Genomic DNA, 27,789 nt, shown 5'->3' with positions numbered 1-27,789 from the left:
AAAACAACTAACAGTATTTAGAAAATCTAAATGTTTTCAAATTGTAGTGGTCACATACAGTATTTAAAATGTACAATCCCACAGACGTTCTGTTTCCTTAATTGCATGCTTAGCCCTTTTTGCTATCACTGTTCAAGTACATGGTCAACCTTTCTCTACATTCCTCCCACATAAAAAGCTTTCTACAAAAACAAACCAAAAACTATTAGAGAAACCTCAAGACAACACACCTGACTGGTAAGGCCACTGTGGCTCTATGGGTGGACTGACTGACTGGAGGACTACAGTGCATGTTTCTCTTCCCTCATTGGTATGCTCTACCATGTGTTTCCTTCCCTTCTCCATTCTGCAGACACACGCGTTCCACTCAGCACAAGGTGAACCATTCATATGCTGCAGAAGGCTGTGTTGTCTCATCAAACCTGTCAGAAACTCACTGAACTGTGAAGAGAATATCAACATTACCCAGGATAGTACCTCAAATGACAACCGTGACCTTTACAGTTGCAAAGAGAGAGATGGGAGGAGGACAATATGTTGTGTCAAAAGAGCCTAAAGAATTGAGCTAATGCACTGCTGGAGACAATTGGAAACCTGAGAAGGAATAGGAACACAGAGATCTGCTCTAAACTTCTGCCAATCAGCCAAATCCCTACCCTGTCCTACACGTAGAGGATGATATCAGGTTCTAGCTTCAAGCAGAGTAGGGAGGATGTATGATGAAGTATAGGGAATTGGGTAGAGTTTAGGAGAAAATAGATGGCATCTGAGGATAAAGCTACAGTAAATGTACTGGTCGCTAAATAACCAGGCAGTCTCCTTAGCGTGGGTCGTACATGTTGGCCAGTTTCTTAAAGCGTGGTCCCCAGTCATTGAGGTAGTCATAGTCCTGGTCGCCGTCTGAGCTGGCTGAGGCGATAGAGCTCAGGCTGCCTGCCAGAGAGCCATCACCCTCGTAGTCATAGATCAGAGCTGTGTCGTAGGGAGGGACATTGGGGTCATGGTCTGCTGCCTCCAGGCCCTGTGGAGACACAAATAGACAAGAAATAACAAATCTAACATATTTAGCACATATTAGTTTCTCTCTGTGGATTTGGACCGTTCTTATTTCAAATGACTACAACAACAGGCCATAGCCAGGGCCATAATGGAATCCTCTCTCACATCGTTGATGAAGTCCTCAATGTCAGTGGGGTCCGCTGGGGGTTTCCGTGGATATGAGGGGGAGGGCAGGTTGTCTGGGTAGTCTTTCCTAAGTGGCTGCTTTCCCCTGGGGATGCCAGAGACTGGAGGGTAGAAGGATGTTGGGAATGGTCCCACATCTGCTGGGTTCCTCAGTAGGTCAATGTTGAAGGCATTCTAGGTAGAGAAAAGGATGAGAAATATGAAGTGTCTGTAGGACAAGATAGGCGATAATGTCACCAGATAACTGGGTTTTGCCAGCTGTAACGTGTTATGTTGTCTGACCTCATCCTCCTCTCCACCACCCTGCTCGTCATAGTTCAGGACGTTGTCACGGATGTCATCGTCTGAATCCCCCACCAGCAGCCCTGCTCCTTTCTTGATATGATGCCGTCTGCAGTTACCCACGGCTACAGCCAGGAGCAGCAACACTGATAACACAGAGACCCATCTCACTGCACAGAAACATTTGGAAAATGGTGTGTATTCATGTAGCTATGTGTTTTGTTCAGGTGATGTGAGGGTTTACATGAGGTATAACTTACATAGAAGGAGTGCGATGCTGGCCATGATGACCAGTAAGGCGATGAAACTGACACCAACTCGTGTTCCGAATATGGCAGCAGCTTCGGTCTTACATTCACCGTCTTTCCCACACGGACACACAGTCACATTGACCTGAGCGTATGCACTGAGACTAGGGGTGCCAGAGTCAGTCACCAACACGGTGACAGCATATTCCCCTGTCTCTAGCTCTACCAGGGGTCGCAACACTGCATGAGTCTCTGGAGAGAGAGAGAGAGAGCGACACACACAGACAGACAGACAGACAGAGAGAGAGGGAGTTGGAATGAGAAGAAGACATAGCATACTACTCCATAACCCATCCTACATGGACTAATGGAGTATCTAATCCTGTCGTCGCTGTATATAGTCCTTACCATTGACCTGTATGATGGTCCAGTTGGCAGACACATTGATGTCTTGCAGGTGGAAGGTGAAGGGTTCAGCGTGAGGGGGCAGGTCCTCATCCACAGCAGTCAGGAACAGACCAGATGTCTCCCGGCCTGACTCGCTGCACACCGTCCCCATCAGGGGGAACAGCTGAGGGAGGAAGTCATTGGTCTCCCGCAAAGTGATCACCAGAGACGCTGTGGTCGAGATTCCACCAGCATCTAGGAGGAAATTACATCATTATTCACTGTCACTTCCTGCTTGACATGATGTCTCCAGTTATGTGAGGTGAATCAGTGGCTAACTCTGGATACTCACCTGTGTCTGTGACTCTGATGACTGCATTGTAAATGTTGTTCTTGACGTGAGGGGAGCGGACATTGAACGGTTTCCTAGCTGTAATTTCTCCAGTCTCGTGATTGATATTCAACCATCCCTCAGGATCTCTGAGTATGTCATACCTGATGGAAATGACAGTAATGTTTTAATTTCCTTATAGATACAGTATATAAACGTATATATTCTTATATATTCAGTGTAAACACATTAAGATTCACCTATCTTACTTGAGTTTTGCATTATCAGGATCGTAGGCGATGTTACTGGCCAGCACGGTGCCAGGGACCACAGACTCAGGAACCACGATCTCTATGGGGTCTTTATTGAAGCGTGGGGCCTCGTTCTCATTCACCACGGTCACCACCACCGTGGCACTGCTTACAGGGTCCTTGGGGGCCTTGATGCTGAGAGGGTTCACATTCTCCACCGTCAGAGTCAGAGTATACACCTCTTGGGACTCGTAGTCCAGAGCCTGCAAAAAAATGCAGAGATTTTGAAGGACAACTTGGATAGTGTGGGTTTGACAGTACCAGTCTAACGTTTGGACACACCTACTCAAGAGTGTGCAAAGCTGTCATCAAGGCAAAGGGTGGCTACTTTGAAGAACCTCAAATATAAAATATATTTTGATTTGTTTAACACTTTTTTGGTTACTATATGATTCCATATGTGTTATTTCATAGTTTTGATGTCTTCACTATTATTCCACAATGTAGAAAATAGTCAAAATAAAGAAAAACGTTTGAATGAGTAGGTGTGTCAACACCTTTGACTGGTACTGTACATGTTGAGAAATAACTAAACTACATACCGTTACATATATTTTGTTGTCCATTTTATGCATCAGTCACATGCTTGAAAATGCCAGCTACAGCCAGTAATGTCACAGCACAGGACTCTAACGTGGCCTGGTGACTTGCAGCCCAGTAAGTCACCACTAGATGGGGATCCAGTGTCATGTATCAAGGCCTTGACCACTGTGTGTTATCCAAGGCTCTATACTCTATATATGCTCTAAATAAACTGGATTAACTGATTGTCACGTTTGTCATTCTAACATGGAGCCAGAATACCCCCACACATTCCCTCTCGCCTTCCTGCCAGATGGAGAATGGCTTACCTTCACCACTGACAAAATACCCTCGTTGGTCACAGGGTCTGTATGAATGGCAAAGTTCCCAGAGGGGTTGCCCTTGGCGATGGTGTATTTGGTCTCCCAGTTTCCTGTCCCTGGCTCATCATTGTCTGTGGCGTTGACCCATCCAATCGCAAAGTCTACTTTGTTCTCCACAGCTGACATAGTGTACTGAAGTCAGGAAACAGAGACACAAAGAAGTTGTGTTGTGTTTTAGTTTATATAAACACATGTGAATGTGTATGTCTATATTTTGAACCTGGTGTGAATGATGTGTCCACATTGTTTATGTTATCTGATAAAAGTAAATTGATGGAAGGGAGCTAACTGCTTCTGAGAGATGAAACAGTGAAACTCACCAGGTCTGGGGAGAACCGTGGGGGATTGTTGTTGATGTCAGTCACATGTATGACTGCATTGGCAAAACTGGTCAACCCCATGCCTGACATGTCGGCAACCTGCAGTTTCAACCTAAAACCTTTAACCACCTGTAAAGAATGCACAGAAGTTCACAGTCATTTATGTCACATACAGTATATTCTGTTACATTAATGAGTTTTTCCTTTCAAACACCTTTCAAAATATTGTGCTTTTGTTGAACTAGAAATGGTATGACCTAAATAATGGGTCAATGAGAAGACAAAGGAAGACCCCCTACCTCCCGGTCTAGGCCCACGTCTCGTGTGTAAATGGACCCTGTCTCGTTGTTGATGCCAAACATGGTCTTATTGATGTAGAGAGGCGGGATGCTCTCCTGGCCAATGATGGAGTAGCTCAGGATAGCGTTGTCTGTGGTTGGGTCGTCAGCATCAGTCGCAGTCACAGACATCACAGATGTGCCTATTAAAACAACTTCAGTCACTCTCTCAGTTCACTACCCAATCAGTTGACATTTTGTGTATCAACTGTGTATCCACGGTGTGTGTAGGTGGTGCATGTGTTTACCTGGTACGGAGAATTCAGAAACAGACCCAGCAAAGTCTTTCTGGGAGAAGTTGGGCCGGTTATCATTTTGATCCAGCACTACGATCTCAATTGTGGAGGGATTCTCTAGTCTCTCTCCACTGGGCGACAGGGCAAAGGCTTTCAGCTATAGTGAACAGAAACAGAACATTACTCATATGTTTCGAGACATCGTCTTTTCATTCATAGTGTTTGCTGTTCTTACATGATTCTCAGTTTATTGACTGTGGGTCTATATTCGGCTGCTCGTGTAGGCCTACGAAGCAAGCACTCCACTACAGTAACAGACGTGCTCAACTTCCCGTCTCACTCAACCATGACAATCAATGTAATAAAATCGCAGTGGTAGATGTTTAGTTGAAAAACATTGAATTACATGCTAACATTTAATAACATGCTATTATGTTGTGGGACATTCCTTGTTACCCAAACAAAAGAAGGCTTCTGGCTGACCTGCTGTGACATAGTGTAATTTGCGTGTGAAAGGCAACAGTGCTAATGTCTCTCCTGTGAGTTGTACCGTGAAGCTTCTGTATTTCTCTCTGTCCAGGGGAATCATGCTCCTGATCCAGCCCGTTTTATCGTCTATCTCAAACAGGTCCTTAGGGTCCTGGTCAACCCCTGGTCCTTCCAGCTTGTAGATCACTTCTCCGGTGAAAATCTTGTCTGATTTGATCTGGAGGAACAAACAACGCAGGAGGAAGGCTGGGTGAGAATCTCATTGTAAGGGTGAGAAGAGAGTGAACAGAACAGAACAGCACATAGGGTACCAGATGGGAATTTGGTCACTGATGGGAACTGAGAGGGAGAACAACAGCACATGACTGGTTAGTGGTTCTGGAGGTCAGAGAGGCCAGCGTGGCTCTTTCATTCTCAGTTTAAAGGGCTGTCTGTCTGGACAATAACCATGTTCACTTCAGTCTGAGAGCAGTGGGTTTTCTAGATCACGTGACTGATCTTACATACCATGTTTGGTAAGATCAATTTCACTGGACCAAAAAGTGTCAGTGTTACCCTAACATTTACATTGTAGTCACTTAGCCAACACTCTTATCAGTTAATGTATACAATATAGAGGCCCTAACATCAGTATAGATATGAGATGTCATGATTCAGCACCTGGACCAGGTTTTCGGGGACCTGCTTGCTGTTCTCCAACACCCTGATTGGAGGGATGATCCAGTCCCTCTTCACCCTGCTCAGACCCCCACTGCTCTTCTGTCTCCATGGATACAGGATCGCTGGGTTCAGGTCCTCCCTCCCCGCTTGGCCGCTGCTCCAGACCTGGGGGGAACAGAATGGGATTAATTTAAGAAGGCCATTATACATAATTCATTCAATGGCATCTTCCATTTAGATTGTCTGAGTGAGGGCCATGCATTTCTGGATGAATTAAGTCATTTAAATCATGATTCATTTTCTTCATGTCAAGGAGTACAGAACCCAAATACATTTTTATATTTTTGGTAGTCGTGTTGTGGCTACTAATATCAGTTGGTGAGGGGTGCAGCAGTTGGCCTCTCTCTGTGGCCTTGTGGTGGTGGAATGGTGATCCCCCCTGCCCCATCCCTGATGTGGAATCCACTCGGCTGGGGCGGGTGAGGGGGTGGAGAGGCATGGGTTCAGGTTTCACACACTACATCTCCAGTGATTAATTTGTAAATTGGGAGGTGCCGGAACAAAAAGTGAGCACGAGAGGGGGGTGACCTGGGTGGGGCTCTGAGGTACCGGAACGCATTAAAATAAATCACCTTTGTAATAAAGCAAGGCGCTTGCAGAAGTTGCACACATGGGGAAATTATTTTGTAGCCTAGGGTCCGGGAAGAATGTGGCCTTTTATAAGTGCATTTCATGCAATTCTACATCATATTAGATGACTGGAGACTTTACCTCACAAATGATCGAAATGACAGGCTACTTTGACACTGACAGGCAGAATCTGAGATCAATACAAACGACATTGTCTTGAATCCATCAATAGCCTAGGCCTAGGTGTGTGGAGAACACCTTCCTAATATTGAGTTGCACCCCCCCCCCCCCCCACCCCCCTTTTGGCCTCAGAACAGCCTTGATTCATCGGGCATGGACTCCACAAGGTGTTGAAAGCGTTCCACAGGGATGCTGGCACATGTTCATGCCAATGCTTCCCACAGTTGTGTCAAGTTGTCTGGATGTCCTTTGGGTGGTGGACTATTTTTGATAGACAAGGGAAACTGTTGAGCGTGAAAACAGCAGTGTTGCAGTTCTTAACACAAACCGGTGCGCCTGGCACCTAATATCCAGCCTGGTCTCATAGACTAGTAAATGTAAATCCGGGTATGAAATGTTACGTTTGGTATGGTTACATAAGACAGATGGTTACTTAAGGCAAAAACGAAGGTAGGGTGGTTGTCGGGGTGGATGGGTGGGACAACCTTAGCATTTTAGCTAATTAGAAACTTTTCAACTACTTACTACTTTTTAGCTACTTTGCAACTACTTAGCATGTTAGCTAACCCTTCCCCTAACCCTAACCTTAACCCTTTTAGCTAACCCTTCCCCTAAACGTAACCCTTTTAGTTAACCCTAACCCTAACCTTAACCCTATAACCTAACTCCTAAACTTGACCCTAACCTTAACCCCTAACCCTAACCCCTAGCCTAGCTAACGTTGGCCACCTAGCTAGAATTCGTAATATTCACTTACAGAATAATATGAAATGGTCTGAGACCAGGTTGTACTACCATACCCCATTCAAAGGCACTTAAATCTGTTGTCTTCCCCATTCACCCTCTGAATGGCACACATACACAATCCATGTCTCAAGGCTTAGAAATCCTTCTTTAACCTGTCTCCTCCCCTTCATCCACACTGATTGAAGTGGATTTAATAAGTGGCATCAATAAGGGATCATAGCTTTCACCTGGTCAGTCTATGTCATGGAAAGAGCAGGTGTTCTTAATGGTTTGTATACTCAGTGTATATTGTACACTGAACAAAAATATAAACGCAACATGCAACAATTTCAAAGATTTTACTGAGTTACAGTTCATATAAGGAAATCAGTCAATTGAAATGAATTAATTAGGCCCTAATTTATGGATTTCACATGACTGGGAATACAGATATGCATACAGTGCCGTGAAAAAGTATTTGTCCCCTTTCTGATTTTCTCTATTTTTGCATATTTTTTATACTGAATGTTATCAGATCTTCAACCAAAATCTAATATTGTCTCACCCAATGTTCAAGAAGGGACTTTTTCCCTTTATTCAGATTACAACCCCTCACTTTCAGGTATTTGAAAAGGAAATCATCTCCCAAATATCACTATTTCTAAAACAAGCCATAGAAAGTTGGTTGCAATTTCAATTTAATCCTCCAGTAATGACAGAACAAATATTGCAACAAATATTGTGGTTAAACTCAAATATACTAATTGATTAAAAAAAACGTTATTTTTTGAGAAAATGTTTAAAAATGTATAATCTTCGTAAATGATATTATCAGTAGGAATGGTGGAGTTATGTCGCACATGCAGCTAACAAAAACATATGGAAATGCCTGCTCTACCCAAAATTACAACCAAATAATTGCAGCATTACCGCAAAAATGGAAGAGCAAAGTGGAAGGAGGAAAAAGTAAGGAACTTGTCTGTCGGCCTTGCATTAAAGAACATAATTGATTAAAGAAAATTGTGATAAATATTTTCTTTTACCAATTTCATTTAACGACCAAAAGATTGACAGCCGTCCCATATAGACTGCACAATAGTTGGGAAGAGATTTTTGACGTACCGATTCTATGGCATAGTGTTTATGAACTGATACGCAAAACGACGCCGGATTCAAAACTTAGAATTATATAAAATTCTTGCTACCAATAGAATGTTATTTGTATGGGGGATACAATCTTCCCAGTTCTGCAGATTTGGCTGTGAAGAGACAGAATAATTAGATCATTTGTTTTGGTACTGTCCATTTGTAGCTTGTTTCTGGACACAGGTCCAGGAATGGGTGAAGGATTGCAATATTTGCATGGAGCTGACCCTGCAGATAGCACTACTGGGTGTCATAGTCAATCGATCAATAATATAATAATACTTTTAGAAACATTTTTTATTTTCAATTCACAAACTGTAGAAACAATGAGAATAGAAAGGTTCAGAACTTTTGTAAAACATCACAGTACAGTTGAAAAATATATGGCAAATAGAAATCCAATGTGGATGGTGTTAAGAGATAGATGGGAGGTGTTGAATGGAGCTGAAGGATGGGACTAATAACAACAACTAATAACAACAAGATAACTAGTGTAAGACATAATCTGTGTCCATAATAAGTATATAGGTTATATATTGTGAGCTTTTGTGAAAGAGCACAGTTAGAAAGATATGGTATATAGAAGCATACCAGATGGACATCATGAAAATGATCGGAGGAAGTTCAGGAGTAAAAACAAACAAAATATAATTATTGACTGTGTCCATAAAATGTATATAGTATGTATAAGCATGAAGTAAAGTAGAGGCCTAAGCATTGTTGTTCACTGGTTTACTCCAATTAGGGAAGGGATGGTGGGGTTGGAAAGTAATAAAGGGAAATATATTTTTAAAGGATATGTATGTATATATATATATATATATATATATATATATATATATATATATATATATATATATATATATATATATATATATATGCGCGGGAAAAAAAACATATGGGGGATTGGAAGTGATATAGACAATTACATTGATGGAAGTTACAATCTATCTGCAATATTAAAGCTGATCTACCCCCTATTAAAACAAATATATATATATACATATATATTAGATAAAGGGAGCCTGAGTTTACAAATAACAAAAAAAATATGATACTTATGATCAAGGTGATGCAACACCCAATTCCCCTGTGTGAAAAAGTAATTGCCCCCTTACACTCAATAACTGGTTGTGCCACCTTTAACTGCAATGCCTGCAACCTAACGCTTCCTGTAGTTGTTGATCAGTCTCTCACATCGCTGTGGAGGAATTTTGGCCCACTCTTCCATGCAGAACTGCTTTAACTCAGCGACAGGGTTTTCAAGCATGAACTGCGTGTTTCAAGTCCTGCCACAACATCTCAATTGGGATTAGGTCTGGACTTTGACTAGGCCATTCCAAAACCTCAAATGTGTTGCTTTTTAGCCATTTCCATGTAGACTTGATTGTGTGTTTTGGATCATTGTCTTGCTGCATGACCCAGCTGCGCTTCAGCTTCAGCTCACAGACGGATCGCCTGACATTCTCCTATAGAATTATCTGATACCGAGCAGAATTCATGATTCCTTTTATTAAGGCAAGTCGTCCAGGTCCTGAGGCAGCAAAGCATCCCCAAAGCATCACACTACCACCACCATGCTTGAACGTTGGTATGAGGTTCTTACTGTGGAATGCAGTGTTTGGTTTTCGTCAGACATAATGGGACTCTTCTTGTCCAAAAAGTTGACTCAAGTTTGTCAAAAATACTTTTGGAAGAATGTTCTTTGGTCCGATGAATCAAATGTATAACTTTTGGACGACATGGGTCCTATTACGCCTGGCGAAAACAATTAAACTCATGTTCATTCTCATTCTCTATCACGCACGCTCTGCCTTTATCTCAAACACACACTCAGACACACTCAGACACACTCACACCAGCTGTCACCTATGGATTTAGTTCCTGTGCTTTCCCAACCTCTCTCTTACTCACACTTACAGACTCCCCTTTATGTTCAACTCTGCACCTGACTAGGGGTTGGGGGTCACCTTATGAATCCGCTCTCGTGACAGAATTCCTCACACACACACATTCCTTAAGAAAGACACCGCCTGTCATCACTTCTCAGGAGAAAAAGCTCAGCATTTAGTGGTGACAAGATGATCACAGATATGGGCAGATAAGTACTGTCTATGTAAAAATGAACTTGCTAAGAAGATACAGAAAAAGTAACACATTTTGTTCTCATTCAGCTTTTCATCATCAATCTTGAAGTCTGTAGGAACAACTTGTAATAACATGCTAATACAACTAAACAGAATATGTAACATTGACCATAGCCCATTCCTCACATGGCTCTTTCCATACATAAAGATGATGATATGGGACATACATTATTAGATTTAATCTCTATTGTGTATTGGGACAGGGTGGCCCTTCCCTGTCCCTTAGGCCTGGAGATATGACACACTGGCACTTTGTCACGCTGCTGTAACGTACAGTCTGAGGAGAATGCCAACCATGAGTGCCATGTGCAGGCTGAGTTAGGAGCAGACTAATCTTAGAGTACTCTATATTCCCAACCCCGACCCTAAACCACTGGTGTAGCCCTCCCTACGCTCATACAGAGATGTTTACACTCACATACCAGGCTAGACAGCAAAGCCTTCTCACCTTCCACTACCGCTCTGATCACAGATCAGAGATCAAGCTACGGCCAGTCAGAGGCCAAAGGCCCTGTTCAATCAAAATCTGTAACTGGATGACCAGTTAAGACTGAAACAACATTCCTGTTGAATTCCTGATTCAAGTACTCTACAACAAAATTAACTCTGCAACTTATGAATTAAAACTGGCTTTTTTGTTGTGGGGTTACTTGTTTTGAATTAATACAAAAACAGCTCAGGAAGAACAACTAAAGTAAAATAATAGCATATACTATTAGAATTAGATAAATATATGTTGCAGTCTAGTCTTGTGAACCAGAACTGACCACTGTGCTCCTGTTTAGTTTTGTGAGATCAGGATGTTGAATGGGGCTAGAGGTGTACATCTATTCTGATCATTTGGAAAGAGCCTGCTACATCGGAAGACAGACCCAGTTAAAATCATTGTGTTGATCTCCTGTGGTCTGAACACCATCTGGGTGGCAAACAAACCCAGGAGAGCTCTGTAATGTCTTAATCTATTTTCCAGTTCAGCAGTGACTGGGCTACACCTAGGAGTCATCTTACCAATTAGCACCAGTCACCTCTGACAGCTAGGGTGAAGGACAGCACACCCTCCTCTTTCTTCTCACCAACATGAACTGTTTTAGGGACTTTTTCCAGATACTTTTACACCTTGGCCTCTCACCCTGTGGCCAGAGAGCAGTTAGGACAGTTGCCTGGTGCCTCATGGGGGTCAACACCCCCGTTAACACAGTGAGGAGTACTGCACTCTGAAGTAGGTAGGTAGGGTAAGGAATCTTTTTCTATAAGTCTGCTGTTGACATAAAGTGTCTCGTGGTACCAAACCAGACTACATCATCATTTATACACAACCTTTCATTTGTTTATTTGTGTTGATTTGCAGCCTGGTTACTGACGCGGCCAAGAGGAGGGAATAAGCTGGCAAACGTATTGGGGAAGTTAAAAGTATCAGAACATATGTGTTATTGCGGTCTGTGTTACTGATATCAAGGGCAACACCAAGCTTGATATACAACTATGCAGAGTATCTAAATACGTTTTATTTCAAAATCACTGTGTATTTCACAATCAAAGCATCCAAGATCTTATTCGCAGTGTGATATAACATTTACAGTCAAAAGGTTTGGGGCAACATTTCAACGTAATAATCTGTTGCTGTGATGAAAATATTGCTCAGACTGACCCCACACTGAGGAGCTGAAGTGAGACTGTCACACTTTCATGGGTAGTGTCAGCAGCAAGGACCCTTGGCAACTCGCTCTAACTGTTGTCTCTAAAAATAGCTTTGAAAGTGTGCCAATCTCTCAGACTCATTTAGATCCTGCATTTTGTGAATGAAACATAGCTGCTAGGAGACCAACATCTGTCCCATGGAGTGGATACTTATTACTGAAGCTTGGTAGATATAACATTATACCATAGTCTACTATAGTATCCAAGGATGAAATTATTCAAATTCATTCTGTTGAGTCAAGGATGCTCAGTCAGGGGAGGGATTCACACACACACACACACACACACACACACACACACACACACACACACACACACACACACACACACACACACACACACACACACACACACACACACACAGTTATACACACACACAGTTATACACACACACACACAGTTATATACACACACAGTTATACACACACACACAGTTATATCTTATCTTCCAGTGGAAAGCTTCATCATCTCAATAAAAACATAATGTGAGTTCTGCTACAGGTGCTAAGTCATTAACATCTAATCTGACTCTGAAATATATAAACATCATGATGTACAGCTTGGATGTGATGTCACATTTGTAGGTTTACATGGGCTTAGGAGGGCTTTTGGAATGTTCCAGAGCATACAATCGGCTAGTCATAGTTGCCATCTACAGGTATCTTCCTTGCTGGGCACCATAACCCTGCTCTCACCTTTTTTACCAGAGTAATACATTCCAATCAAGTCACGCATATGGCTGGGTCAGCTGGTCCAAACCATGGGAGGGATATGGTGGGGGAGCATGACTGATGCCCTTCCCTAGAGTGAGAGTTGTATATCTTCAGAGCTATTACTAGCTTGCACCAACTGTATGGGGTATGTCATGAGAGTAGTAACTCTGTTTGAATTTTGATTTTACAGTAGTAGCTGCTGTGTGATAACACACTTATTTTTGCTTAATTCACTCCATTTACCGCAGCAGGTCATAGTCAGTGCAAGAGACACAGATATTTACCGTTACTCATACATATCTAGACAAAAATATAAGGCTTTTACAATTAGAGTATGCTCTTGCTAGAGTTCCAATTATATGTCTGCTTTGTTATGGATTCAAACAGTTAGTCATAGCTTTAGACACGTGCCTCTCTAAAATAGAATATAAAATAGACCCCTGAGGCAGCCATGTGCTAGTTGAGTGGAGGTACAGTCTGTGTATGTGAGCCAGCCAGAGTGCCACAGCATGAGCAGGAGGGGAAGAGGGAGAGAATGCAGGCAGCATGCCTGACAATCCCTCTGGCCATGGGGTGGAGGGTCAGACAGGTGCCTCTGTTCCCCTCATGGTCCCCCTGCGTCACTGTTCCAAAGGTTCATTCAGTGTCTTCTAATGAGCAGCTATCTACCTCCCTTCCCACCCATTCAGCTAAGGCTGCTTGGGCCTCCTATGTTTGGGGGTGCTAGCCAGGGTTTCACGAGAGCAGATGTCTGAACTTCATGACTGCTGACCTAATGGGGACGATGAGAGTTACTTAGGACTCCACTCCCAGAGTGTGGGAGTGAGAATAGAGCTTGTTAATTTGGCGTGGAATTTTATTAAAGCCTGAGGGAGGTTGTACCAGGACCGAAACCACTTCCTCATCTCATCATGTCCCCCTTTCTTTCGCTCTCCCAGCTCTGGCTCAGGAGTCTTCCCACCAGCACCACCCCTACCACCACCCCCACTACCACTACCCCTACCACTACCCCTACCACCACTCCCCCTACTACCACCACCACCACTACCCCTTCTTCACTCTAGGGTCAGTCCTCTTTCAGAGGGTCATGATAGAAGTCCAAGGAAAGACCATTACCGTGCCCATTAACAGTGCCGTTTTTGTTCCGTCGGCCTTGTCTGCCACTGCTATTCCCTTATCTCATTCAAAAGAAAATACATTACCTTTTGTGTCAGAGAGAAAACATCCTTTGATGCAAGGCATAAGGTGCTCTGAATGAGATGAGTGTCCCATTTCAAAAATGTATTTTCCTGTTCCTTTCCATGTAATGTTTGTCACATCTGTTGTTGTGAACACAAAGACTAAATGGAACCTGTTTTCTAACAACATGAAGAGACCCTATCCGTTGAAGGGTCACTAATTGGTCAATGACTCAGCTGGAGGTATCACCAAAGCTTGTTACAATATTGGCTCTTTCCCAATTCGTCTTTCCTTCATCTTCGTGTCCTTTCTCCTCACCTCACATTGGAGGAGAAGATCCAAGGCCCCTCCACTCAGATCTTTGAGAAAGAGGTGAGGAGAGTGGATGCCAGCAATTAAGGAAGTATGAATTGGGAAAGAGCAATTGGGAAAGATCATCTCTGGTAACAGTGCACTGACAGTGTGGTTTTAATGTTGAGTCTGCCCCTGTAGTGGAGGCCCTTCCTGTTCCTGAAACCCAAGTCTGTGTAAAACAGAAAGCATCCACCCAGACAGAACAGGCCTGTGATTCAGACGCTGAGCAGCTGTACTGAGTGATTTCTTCCAATGGGCATGAACTCAGCACCGGCTGCTGCTTTATGGACGGATTTGTCCCTGATTTCATGGTTTAGGGAGTGGCCGACTCCTCTTTCCACTGCGGGGATTACTGAGCGGGACAAATGGCATCAAGTACGCATCTGGGAACAGCTGCTGGCCAACATGACCGCCTCTATGAACAGAGCCCACATTCTGTAGGCATGCAAGCAGGCCAGTTCAATATAACCCTCTTTCTTTCCCAGGGATATTCTCAAAAACAACACAGCCTTCCTCCCATAGGAGTATATGTAGTAGGTGTTTGTGAAACCTCATCAGCCCCTTTCCACTCACTGGGTTGTAACACCTCTGGCATTTCAACATGGAACACAAACTCACATAGGTTACACTTACACACAGAGCTAAAATAGTTATCTGATGTACTGTATGTAACCAGAGTAACTAGGATCCTCAGGTATGAAGGATCTTGTTCTGTGGTTTTAGGTCTCTCACATCGGTCCACACACAAATAGATTACTGGATGTCAATGTATAGTCCAAATCATGAATGTGAATGTATGGGCGTTCAAGTGCAGAGTGGGCATTGAGCTACAGTCTATTGTTGGTGGTCCTGGTGTTCATGTTCTTTGGTACGTGTTTGTACTTAAAGTGTATTGCTTTCAGATTACACATTTTGTGATGCAAGCTAAGCCCCATGGGTTGTGTCATCACATACCTGTTCCTCTAACTCACAGTAAGACACATGGCCAATGGCTGGGGGCAAACTGTGACTAACTGGCATTCCCCACGGCTGTTTCATTGATCTATTACCACCATCTTCTACAGCTGATGTCATTTACCATGTGGTTCTCGAATTGGATACGCTAATAAAGAAAATGTGACTCAGCCCTTACCCATTTGTCAGCATAAAAATGTACAGTAGGCTACACATTTTGCCATCATCAATTTGAAGCCATTGCTTAAAAAATGGTTTGAAGTCTTGTTATCCATACGTTTAGAAATTAATTTAGCTGCAAACCTGCAACATCCATAATGATTTCAGGCCATTCAACAGAAGAGGTTACTGAGGGCCAAATGTCTCAGTCTCCAACCTGGGTTCCATTACATGTATAAACAGCCCTAGTGACTGAATGAGTTTTGTTAGTAAAATGTCTGTTTCCAATGTCATCCATTATGTGTCTTATAATGGTGTTGATGACAAGCCTGCTAACAGTGGAGCCCCGATTTCCGCCTGATGTATAAAACATCAGCATTCGTTGGTCATTTACAAGAGTATTCATCATCTGATCTACAACGGTTGTGAAATGTTTAGATTAGCCAATAGCCATGTTCACCTCTTCACATGATGTTTATCACTTATATTGATGAAAATCAGTTTATGTTATGTTAAACAAAGCATATCATTCAAATTTAAACATAAACCATAGATTTACTAAATAAACAGTTAAAAGTTTGTCCCACCACAGCCAACACTGCACTGTGGAAATATAGGACAAACACAGTTAAAACTGCTTCTACTTGAATCACAATCAAACTGCTTTAAGTAACACATATACATCCAAGTAAAAGTCTGACAAGCAGACTGTGAGAAAATATCAAATGTAGTCCAGTTGGTAGAGCATGACGCTTGTAACGCCAAGGTAGTGGGTTCGATTCCCACGATCACCCATACGTAAAATGTATGCACGCATGACTGTAAATCGCTTTGGATAAAAGAGTCTGCTAAATGGCATATATATTATAGCTGAAATGGCTCCAATTCTGTGTGATTTAAGAAAGTGTAGGCCATGAAGTCTATAGAGAGAGACACTACAGCACTATAGTATAAGAGTTCCTACCTGACAAAGGCCAGCCACCAGCACACACAACACTGCCAACCCCCTTGATGCCATCTCCTGTGCCAGCAAGCAGATCTTCTCAGCGAACTCCAACACGTACTGTACCCAATGACCACGGTGGCACCTCTTTCTCAAACTAGTTTTAGGAGAAGCTCAGGGTTCCTGGCAGTACTGGGCAATGGAACCAAATGTCTAAAATCCAAACCCCCTGTGTGTCTCTCTCCCTCTCTCTCTCTCTGGGCAGTGAGTGCAGAGGCGATTGAGTGACAGCACATGTGCGCTGGGAGGGCTGAAGTCTGAAATTCTAACCCCCTAGCCCTCCGAGTCTTCAACTGGGACACACCCCAGCTATGGGCAGGGAAGTAGGGGGTCACTGGATGCAGAGAGAGAGGGAGGGAAAAGGCGAGAGAGAGAAAGATGGATATATAGAGAGAGATTGAGATAGAAGGGGAGATAGTAAGAGCAAGAAAGAAAGAAAGGTAAAGAGAGGGACAGAGAGGGGGAGAGAAAGAGGAAAGGAGAGATGGAGAGATGGAGAGAAACAGAAAGATAGAATGAGAGAGAGAGAGAGAACGAGATAGTGAGGGAACGAGAGAGCGCACGAGAGAGAAAGAGGGAAATGTGGAGAGGAGAGCGGAAGAGCAGCTGGTGGCTGTGCTGTGTTGAGAGAGCCCTGGTGAAGGTCAGTCCTCAGCAGCAGTGTTCAGTCTGTCACTGCTCTGCTCTGGCCTGCCTGCTGTCCCTGACCCTGGGCCACACAGCCCAGGAGGAGCCTCTACTGTGTGTACATACTCACCCTCAACCATTCACTCACCCTCAACGTACTAATAAAATATTCACTGTCGCAAACAGAACACATGTCCAAAACTACGTCATCTGACTGAACTCCCTAAATTCAGTTAGTGAAGGTCCTCTCTTTACCATTCTTAACAGGTCATCTGCTTTTCCCTAACTCTGTCACAGACATGAGCCTGTTGCCCAGCTGGAGGTAATTAAATGTCCTAAGAGTGCATATGGAACCTTTACTGTCCATGCAGTTCTGTTATGTGTATGTCGGGCCTTCAGAAATACAGACCATTTGCCCAACACCCTTTCATCTCCAGCTGTTTGGAACACCATGTCAAAGCAGCGGGTGAAGAAGATCTACTGCTCTCTGTGCATTATACTATGACACTTATTTTATGGCAGTGGGGAATCTTTCAACATGCTGAATCTCTCAAAAAGCATCCTTGAACTAAAAACAGGTAAGCAGACACCTATTGTTATATAGCTAAAGTTCTGCACATTGGCTTTATCCAAATTAATTTTGTGAACCTGTTTGATGTAAGTGTACTAAATTATGAATTATTATACGAATTATTATGAGTAGATAAGCACCATATTGTGACATGCAAACCTGTGGTGAATGTGATGTTAAACCATGGTATTATAGAGTATTGTTCCACTGACACGTACCAGAGGGCTAGGTACGGCTAGGATCGGGGAAAATACAGAAGTCCCCAGGCTAGGACCACCAGGGGTGGGAACTGGGGGTATAGGGAATTATTGGATCAAAAGTGTTGCGCTACTGGCAAGGATCGTAACTACGAGGGTACGGCTAGGATCAGAGGGACACTTACAATTTTAGATAGTGTTGCGCTATCGGCAAGGTCCGTAACTAGTACAGCTAGGATCGTAGCAGCACTTTAAAGTACACTATAGTGTTGCGCTTCGGCAGGGAGTTGTACTTGGGGGTACAGCCCAGATCGGAGGAGCACTTTAAAGTATAGGGTGTTGTATGAATGAGAGTGCGAATGATCCCAGTGTAATAAAAGAGTGAATGCGGGTTATTACAATTAATAAACCTGTATACCTTGATAGAAAACGAATTAGGAGTTAAAGAAGTCTGTGGTTGCTTAAACCGTATAACCCGTTAATAACAATTGGGAACATAAAGGTAGAATAATGAATAACTAGTATGACTAAACTGAAACGTTTGAACTGATATAACTGAACTGTAACGTTTGATGTTTGACATAGCATAATACTGGTTTTAAATAATTAAGTTGAAGCAATTTGGTTTATTATTTAATTTAACGTTTGATGTTTGACCCTGCAAAATACTGGTTAAATAATTAGACTGAAATAATTTGGTTTATCGTTGAAATATAAATATGCACCGACTTTAACTAATTAGGTGGGAATAATTTGATTTAAATAAATAGACTAACGTATTTTAAATAACGGACGAATATTACGTTAAAACGAAAAACGGACAAAACCTGTTCGGAGTGGAAACAGGAGGGAGAACCGCGTAGGGGTAAATTTAAAGAAGCAGTGTGAGAGAGAGAGAGAGTAGGAGGGGGCCAGTACCCACTGATAGCCTTACCTAATCTATTGGCGGGGAATGAAAGAGGCCCCAGCAACCTTAGAATGAGGTGAGAGCTAGTGCGGTTTTCATTTGGTGACGTCACTTGCTCTATGAACTGGAAGTATTTACTTTGAAAGCATTGTGGAATGTGTGGGGTGACTGGCAATGTATGTAGAGGGTCCCTGGTTCGAACACAGGTAGGGACATTGGGTAAAGCTTTCGCATTGGGGCTATAGACCTAGATTACTACGTGGATTGAGAAATGTGAAAGGTTGAATTAGATAGCTTAAGTAGAAGTATTCTAGAAAGGTCTATGAAAATATGTTACAAGGTACCCGCGCCTCCCCCATTGTGTAGGAAGGAGCGAGGGGTGAGAGATAGTTCAAATGATAGGAATATCATTAAATGTATGCTTATCGACGATAGCAAGTATTTGTTTTATTAATTAGGGCCTAATCAGAGAGAACAGTTAAAGAAATTGAATAGCGAACTGAAATGGCGATAGAGCTGTGAAAATTGAGTTGAGGACAAAGGAGAATAATTTATGGCTCTGGTTAGCGGGAAAAAAAAATAGAGACAGTCCAGCGGGTTAGATTGAGCTGTAAGATTTCAAGTAGAGGTCTAAATACTTGACTGGAAGGCAGTGCTTTGATAAATTCTAATTGTTATTACTTTATTCGATCGGTTGCTTAACACCAGTGGTGTATGCAAATAGTTGGTGAATTCTAGAACAATAATTTATTTTCGTTACGGGGACCAGGGGATGCAAGTAGCTTTAGCTATTATGCTGAGGGAATAGCACCAACCTATAGTGGGTTCTAGATTTGTTAAATAAACAAACTTATATTTTGAACTAGAGTAATGCGGTGGGCTGCAATTATAACATTGTCAGAAAGGGGCACAATTTAATGTGAAATAGTTATTACAATTATTTTTAATAGTTATTACAGTTATTATCATTGATCCAGTAATGATAGAAGGATAGTAGAGGAAAGGCAAGGGATTACATCTCATTTAGGGAAAGAAGAAGAAGAGATCACCAGTAGCAATCATGAAGAGAAGGTTCCCAGAAAATAGTGAAGATATTGGTAATATCTCTAACAAATGAGAAAAAGGACCAGAAAGATAGTAACAAAATGGCCAAAGGAGGGAACATTTGATGTAACCGTGATTGTATTGGCTAAAAAATGAAATATGACATTTACAGGGGGGACAGGAACAATAGAAGGGGAGACAGATTTTCGTAGGGGGTTGATCAAATAATTGATAATGGATCATTTGAGATGAGATCACATGTAGCATATTTAGGGTAATCAATTAAATAATCATTGTATACTCGAGGAATTTTGAGTGGTTTTATGGATTAGTTATGAGGAATTAGATTGATACAAACAATTATTGATGGGTTAGGACTGGGGATATCTTTATCATGTTTTGTGTGTACTACCATCTTTAGATTACTGATGGTAATTGAAGGTTAACAGAGTGTATAACCAGGAGAAAGAGATTAGCTTATCTCATTGGTATGTTGCCCAGGGCTAGGGGGAGCAGTAGTGAAGTTAGGCAGTATTTAGGTCATAAAATTGAGCTACCAAATTAAGTGGGGCCTGGCTATTTGTGGTTGTTGTTTTTCAAATTGGGTTTTTCAAATAAAAACAACACACCTAGTATGATGGTTATAAATGGTTGTTATGTTAAAATTAGGGGGTAAAAATAAGGGATGGCAATTGGATGATAAATTACCAATATTACCTAAGTGATTGTTTAGGTAGGTGGTAATATTGACACATGGGCAAAACATGTGTCAAAAGGGGGATAATAAGTAGATGGTAGGAGGACAAAATACTTTTTTTTAAAAAGTCAGAAATAGAAATTGAGAGCTGAACATGTGTGAAGATAGTTTATTAACCACACCCGTATGTCAGAGGTTTTGTGCCCCACAGGTGAACTAAAGGAGAAGGTGACCCATTCTATCTAACCAGGTGACTGGTGAGCATCCAGTCCCTAAAGAAGAAAAACTGGAAGCAGGCCTGTTGGGAAGGGCCCTATCAGGTTATATTGGTCACTGCCTTTGCCATTAGAATAGCAGAAAGAGCAACCTGGGTCCACGTTACCCACTGCAAAAAGGTAAGAACACATGCAAGCACCACTGAACACATGCAGAGTTAGAGAGAAGAACTGGGATTTTTTGGGGGGAATATGGATAACTTGAGTTGCATCATAGTCTCGGCAATGGTCTTGATATGTCATGATCCACCACCAGTTGTGCTATGCCCTTACCATTGTTAAGAAGTAAAAGAGAAGAGAAGCGACCTGACATACTGACCGTCAAGGACGAGTGGCCTACAAAATGGGAGTCAGAGAAGGGCAGACTGTCAGATTCAGAATAAGGGTTAGGGACGTAGCCAATGGGTGGGGTACATGTCAATAAGCAAATTGGGATTATAAAATCCCATTATATTCGTGTTTGGCCCCCACGGCGGATTGTTCCTAGACTCAAGTGTTTAAACACACTCTGGGACGGGGATATGAGACCGAGGGGGACTGATCATCCAGATGGGGGGTAAAGAGAAACAAAGACATCACCAATTATCAATTGGAGATTTAAGTTCGGAAGCACAGGAGAGAATTCTAAACCTTACAGCCCCTGTAACCGATGTGTGGTGGGCGTGTGCCAGTAAAGGCAGTGTAAGGCAGAGAATTCCAAAAGGGTGGCTAGATACGTGCGCCCTGGTTCTACTGGTTCAGCTAGTTAGAATTAGTCACCAGGAACCAAGGATTAAACAGATGTAGGAGGAGTTTTAACAAGAAGGAGAATAGCCCTATTTAGATGGATGCGATTGGGATACCAAGAGGGGTATCGGATGGATACCGAGCTATGTAACAATTAGGGGAAGGGTTTACTACCACATTCTTTTGGTGGGGGACAATAAACAAAATTGTGAATTTGATTATTTATATCTATTACGACCAACAACGATTTATTGGCTAGACTAGGGATGCAACAGAAGGGATCTTTGAACAATTATCCGCCATCTCACTCTTATGACTTAGTAAAAAGAGGTTGGCTCTAGATCAGGCAGAAAGGGGTGGTGTCTATAGAATGGTAAGCCATTGTTGTACGTTTATCCCTAACAATACCAGTCCTGACGGGAGTATCTCTAAAGCCCTAGTTGGTTTAGATAAACTATCAGCTGAAATGAAGAGCATGGCTGGAATGGAGGGAAACGGACTGTTCTTCTGGTTGGGGGAGTGGTTTGGTAAGTATGTTGCACTGGTGGTCACTGGATTTCTGACCCTAGTAGTTGTGTTTCTAATATTAATGTGCTGTGCTGCCTGTGTAATTCCTTGTCTGAGAAAGTCTGTTACAGATGTCGTGCATACGGCTGGTATGATGCCCCTCCTAGGGGCTCAAGAAGGGGATGCAGACTCTGAGTCTAGCTTTCGGAAGAAACTGGGGTTGACAAAGGATGACCCTTGGTTTGCTATTGGTGAGGTGGTGGAGTGACACCCTAGTGGGTGTCTAAAGGGGGCCAAAGTTTACTTCCCTGTTTATGTTTTATGCTTTATTAATCAAGTTAACCATTGTGAATGTTTGTCTTTCCTTATGTGAAGGTTTGAAGTTCCTGGGTGGCTGGTAGCCAACCTAGTACAAGTTAGGTGTAGATGGAAGGACTGAGGGTTTTTATTTTTTATTATCATTATTGCCTATTAATAAAAGTGTGATTATTTTTGTTTGTATTGTATTTTAATGAGTGACATCCTAGTGGGTGTCAAAAGGGGGAATCCTAAATTTCCCTGAAATGTCTTATTTTGGGTTCACACCCAGCGGGTGTGAAAAGGGGGATTGTGGGGATCTATTTTCTTACAACTAGATGTGATGCCTAGCTTAGAAAGAATACATTAATGATTAAACATAATAGGTTTGTGCTGTACTGATATAGATTGTTTAACATAACAAGCTGTGATTAATGTGAGGAACCGTTAGGGGGTAGGCTGAGACAGACTTGTGACTCACATACACACACTGCCTCTTTGTTAAACCGCTCAAGGACATGTGTTCTGCTACAGTGGAGAGGAACAGACTATGTCTGAGGTTGCTGACTCGAGACAAGTTGTGGAGATAACAACTAATGCCTCTCAACAGTGAAGCGCCAAGGGGCTCGGACCAGCCTGTGCGCCAACGATAGGCTGAGTAAGTCTAAACCACGCTCAGTCTCTACTCTGATAGGCCTGCTTGGAGCAGGAACTATCTCTGTCAGAGTATTTAAAGAAGAACTTATAACATGGCTCAGTTCTCTGACTGCCCTGCATGGTTTTTCAGTGGGCCCGTATATACGAACATCATATTTACCATTCAAGTGTTTGCATTCATTAAAATACTAGTCTATTTTAGAAGACGTGTATTGACCTCTTTTTGTTCCTATACCAGATTTGAATTGACGCAACTTAACAGACGCGACTCAGTCGTTCATTCTAAATGTTCCATTGCCATACTGGCTGGCAACGTTCTTATTATCCCTTGCTTGCTAGCTAGCCAACTACGGCTCACTTACAGTCACGTCAAAAAGTGCAGCCAGAATAACAGCAAAGTAGCTGCATTTGCATTTGTTTAAGCTGTTTTCTAGTGACATTTATTTGGATACATCCATAACAATGAGCTAATGAGGCCCGATTTTGCCTGGCATAGAAAATGTTCTCACTCGTCAGGACACTGTTGTTCAGAGGAGCTAGCCAAAAACACAACAAACACAATCACTACAAACTAAAGCTGGAAAGACTGCAAACTACCTGCACTTTTTTTCAATTGACATTTCTTTGTATATATCCATAAAAATTATGCCAGCTAATTCATGATTTCGACTGGCTGAGAAACGCTGCCTGCCTGTCTGTCTCATCCCGACTCCCGACACGTTCATTACTATGGGACAGCTGGAGATCGAATTTGAATATTGAAACAATGTTGCAAATGTCGGAGAGACAGACAGCAAGGTTTATGCAAATCTCCGCTGTTGAAAACTAAATGTTAGTCTAAAAGAAATGTGAGATAATGTTTATTATAGTGGAGATCAAGTTTATGAATTGCTTGGCTGGGCTGATGAGACAGTGAATTGCGCAGTCAGATGGAACAGAGTAAATTGGCATTTCAACGTCATGGCTTTAGCTGGTGGTAACTTGTGGAATAGACACCGGCTGAAATGCGGTTTTAACCAATCAGCATTCAGGATTAGACCCACCCGTTGTATAACATTTGATTAACACTTGATATACTGTACATCATCATGAATATTCGGTCTGGTTGGCTGATATGTGCAGCAGAGAGAACCAGAACAACCAGCCTGGTCTCATAGACTAGATGTAACATAGTAAATGTAAATCTGGGACAGTCAAATTAGTATCATATGTTATGTTTGGTATGGTTACATAAGACAGAAGGTTACTTCATTTACTGCAGCAGGGTAAATCAGGGTCACACAGAGTGTTTATTGGTAGTCTTAAACAAATCAACTTTGAAACAAAAGTATATGGTCCTCTGTAGCTCAGCTGGTAGAGCACGGTGCTTGTAACGCCAAGGTAGTGGGTTCGATCCCCGGGACCACCCATACACAAAAATGTATGCACACACGACTGTAAGTCGCTTTGGATAAAAGCGTCTGCTAAATGGCATATTATTATTATTATTTATACACCTCACACACACGGTTATGGGCAAAAAATGAAAGAAGTCAGATATAGAGTTGAAATGTATTCAATTTTGAGTTTGCATCCCAATATTACACTTTAAATACATCACAGAAGACTGAAATATAACTAAACCATTTGACATAGAAACACCAGATTTTCAGAGTTAAAATAAATAAATAATGTTTATTAATTATGAAATTATGAAAAATATTAATAACATTCCACCCATGAGGTCAATAGAGGGCGATTTGGTCATTTGACTGTAGGAAAGGGCTACAGCAAAAATGAAAGGCGGGTGGTTGGTGGGGGTGGATTGGTGGGCATATAACACGAACGTCTAGCAACCTAAAGGTAAGCGTTAACCACCTAGCCACCTAGCTAACGTTAGCCACAACAAATTGGAATTCTTAACATATCATACGTATTGCAAATTTGTAACAGATTGTACAAATTGTAATTCATGACATATCATACGAAATGGATGATGGACATCCACAAATTAATGCATACCATACGAAACATAACATATCATACGAAAATGGAGCCAGCCATATATCTTGAGTTAGAAGATTATGTGTATTAAATTATGACATTATTTAAGAGCACTGAAGATAAATCACAATCAGTAAAAAAAAATTGAGCTAGCTAACAGATTTACATCAATCATCAACACCAATGATCAGCTGATAGCCCACCCTCTTTTCCCGATGTCAATCATGTCTTTAGGAGGCTTGCTTACTATTAGTGATGAGTGTGTTGTTGCAGAAAGAAATAGGCCTATGCCCTTTTTTTCTGTTTGAGCACCTGCCCCCTGAAAGGTCTGTGCACGGCCCTGCATTACACCATGTTTCCCAATGTACTAAAGCTGTCCATCCAGAACGGTTTTGGGAGGCAAGGTCTACAGTTACACTGTGGTTTAAAGGTTGTTTAAATCTACTTGTGTGGGCAATATAATTATTATGGAAGAAATAAGGTGATTTGTAGCAAAAAGTGTGAAACACAGACTATTGAAACTAATGTAATAGTTAAAGTGTGTTGAAGTTGAAGTATATACAGTTGAAGTCGGAAGTTTACATACACTTAGGTTGGAGTCATTAAAACTTGTTTTTCAACCACTCCACAAATTTCTTGTTAACAAACTATAGTTTTGGCAAGTTGGTTAGGACATCTACTTTGTGCATGACACAAGTAATTTTTCCAACAATTGTTTACAGACAGATTATTTCACTTAGAATTCACTGTATCACAATTCCAGTGGGTCAAAAGTTTACATACACTAAGTTGACTGTAACTTTAAACAGCTTGGAAAATTCCAGAAAATGATGTCATGGCTTTAGAAGCTTCTGATAGGCTAATTGACATCATTTGAGTCAATTGGAGGTGTACCTGTGGATGTATTTCAAGGCCTACCTTCAAACTCAGTGCCTCTTTGCTTGACATCATGGGAAAATGAAAAGAAATCAGCCAAGACCTCAGGAAAAACAGAAAAAAAATGGTAGACCTCCACAAGTCTGGTTCATCCTTGGGAGCAATTTCCAAATGCCTGAAGGTACCACGTTCATCTGTATAAACAATAGTACGCAAGTATAAACACCATGGGACCATGCAGCCGTCATACCGCTCAGGAAGGAGACGCGTTCTGTCTCCTAGAGATGAACGTACTTTGGTGCGAAAAGTGCAAATAAATCCCAGAACAACAGCAAAGGACCTTGTGAAGATGCTGGAGGAAACAGGTACAAAAGTATCTATATCCACAGTAAAACGAGTCCTATATCGACATAACCTGAAAGGCCGCTCAGCAAGGAAGAAGTCACTGCTCCAAAACCGCCATAAAAAAGCCAACCTACAAACGCTTTGCTGCAGGAGGGACCGGTGTACTTCACAAAATAGATGGCATCATGAGGAAGGAAAATGATGTGGATATATTGAAGCAACATCTCAAGACATCAGTCAGGAAGTTAAAGCTTGGTCGCAAATGGGTCTTCCAAATGGACAATGACCCCAAGCATACTTCCAAAGTTGTGGCAAAATGGCTTAAGGACAACAAAGTCAAGGTATTGGAGTGGCCATCACAAAGCCCTGACCTCAATCCTATAGAACATTTGTGGGCAGAACTGATAAAGCGTGTGCGAGCAAGGAGGCCTACAAACCTGACTCAGTTACACCAGCTCTGTCAGGAGGAATGGGCCCAAATTCACCCAACTTATTGTGGGGAGCTTTTGGAAGGCTACCTGAAACGTTTGACCCAAGTTAAACAACTTAAAGACAACGCTACCAAATACTAATTGAGTGTATGTGAACTTCTGACCCACTGGGAATGTGATGAAAGAAATAAAAGCTGAAATAAATCATTCTCTCTACTATTATTCTGACATTTCACATTCTTAAAATGAAGTGGTGATCCTAACTGACCTAAGACAGGAAATTTGTACTAGGATTAAATGTCAGGAATTGTGAAAAACTGAGTTTAAATGTATTTGGCTAAGGTGTATGTAAACTTCCGACTTCAACTGTACCCACTGGGCACACACTGGTTGAATCAACATTGTTTTCACGTCATTTCAATGAAATTACTTTGAACCAAAGTGGAATAGACGTTCAATTGACTTCTGTGCCCAGTGGGTACAGTAGGCCTATAACAAGAGTGAAAATAGCTGGTGTGTTTGTTGGCTAACCCTGGTATGTGCGATGAATGAATGTCTGTCCATGAGTGTGTCTCTGTGTGTGTCTGTGGAAGTTCCTGGGCTGACTGAGGAATGAATGTGCAGCACCTGTCTCTGTCACGTTAGGGGAGCAGCTGGCAGGAGCCGTCCCATTCCCCGCTCCTCCGCCCCCGCATGCCCTTCATCATGCCCACAACACGAACTCCATCCCCCCATTCCTCAGCCAGACCAAGGGGGTGGAGAGGAGGTGGTTGGATTCCCCTCTGAACACAGGGAGATAGTCTACTGCCCACTTCTGGGCATCCATGGTCTCACGCTAACGCTACATTTCTCGTTGGACTAACCGAGTTCCATTGCTTTCTCATTGTACAAAGTATAACCCCAATATGCCGTTTTTTTGTAAGCATTACAAAAACAAGCTATTATTGTCACAGATCATTAAAAAAAATGTATTAAGTAAAAAGTAGTCAAACATTTGAGAAGAACAGAAAAAGTCCATCAAAAAGCCATAGAGAAAATGTCAAGCAGCAATGATGAGAGCAGCATTTT

The 27,789-nt window shown here is 42.1% G+C and overlaps 1 protein-coding gene across 1 annotated transcript; it reads right to left on the bottom strand.

The window, feature by feature from the left end:
• Nucleotides 1-820: 820 nt before the first annotated feature.
• Nucleotides 821-27,547, bottom strand: LOC311111340 (cadherin-15-like; the record flags this gene model as incomplete). Its single annotated transcript, XM_084154060.1, has 15 exons — nucleotides 821-1,021; nucleotides 1,165-1,359; nucleotides 1,468-1,613; nucleotides 1,728-1,967; nucleotides 2,124-2,357; nucleotides 2,455-2,597; nucleotides 2,703-2,947; nucleotides 3,596-3,781; nucleotides 3,970-4,098; nucleotides 4,269-4,450; nucleotides 4,556-4,700; nucleotides 5,094-5,249; nucleotides 5,693-5,857; nucleotides 16,543-16,641; nucleotides 27,470-27,547. The coding sequence occupies 15 exons, from the start codon at nucleotides 27,545-27,547 to the stop codon at nucleotides 821-823; spliced, it is 2,544 nt and encodes an 847-aa protein (XP_084010186.1).
• Between the last annotated feature and the right edge of the window lie 242 nt (nucleotides 27,548-27,789).

Source organism: Coregonus lavaretus (genome assembly GCF_964263955.1).
Source record: "Coregonus lavaretus genome assembly, chromosome: 37".
Lineage (NCBI taxonomy): Eukaryota > Metazoa > Chordata > Actinopteri > Salmoniformes > Salmonidae > Coregonus > Coregonus lavaretus.
The sequence above is the reverse complement of the archived record's forward strand: the minus strand, read 5'-3'. Positions and strand labels throughout refer to the sequence as shown.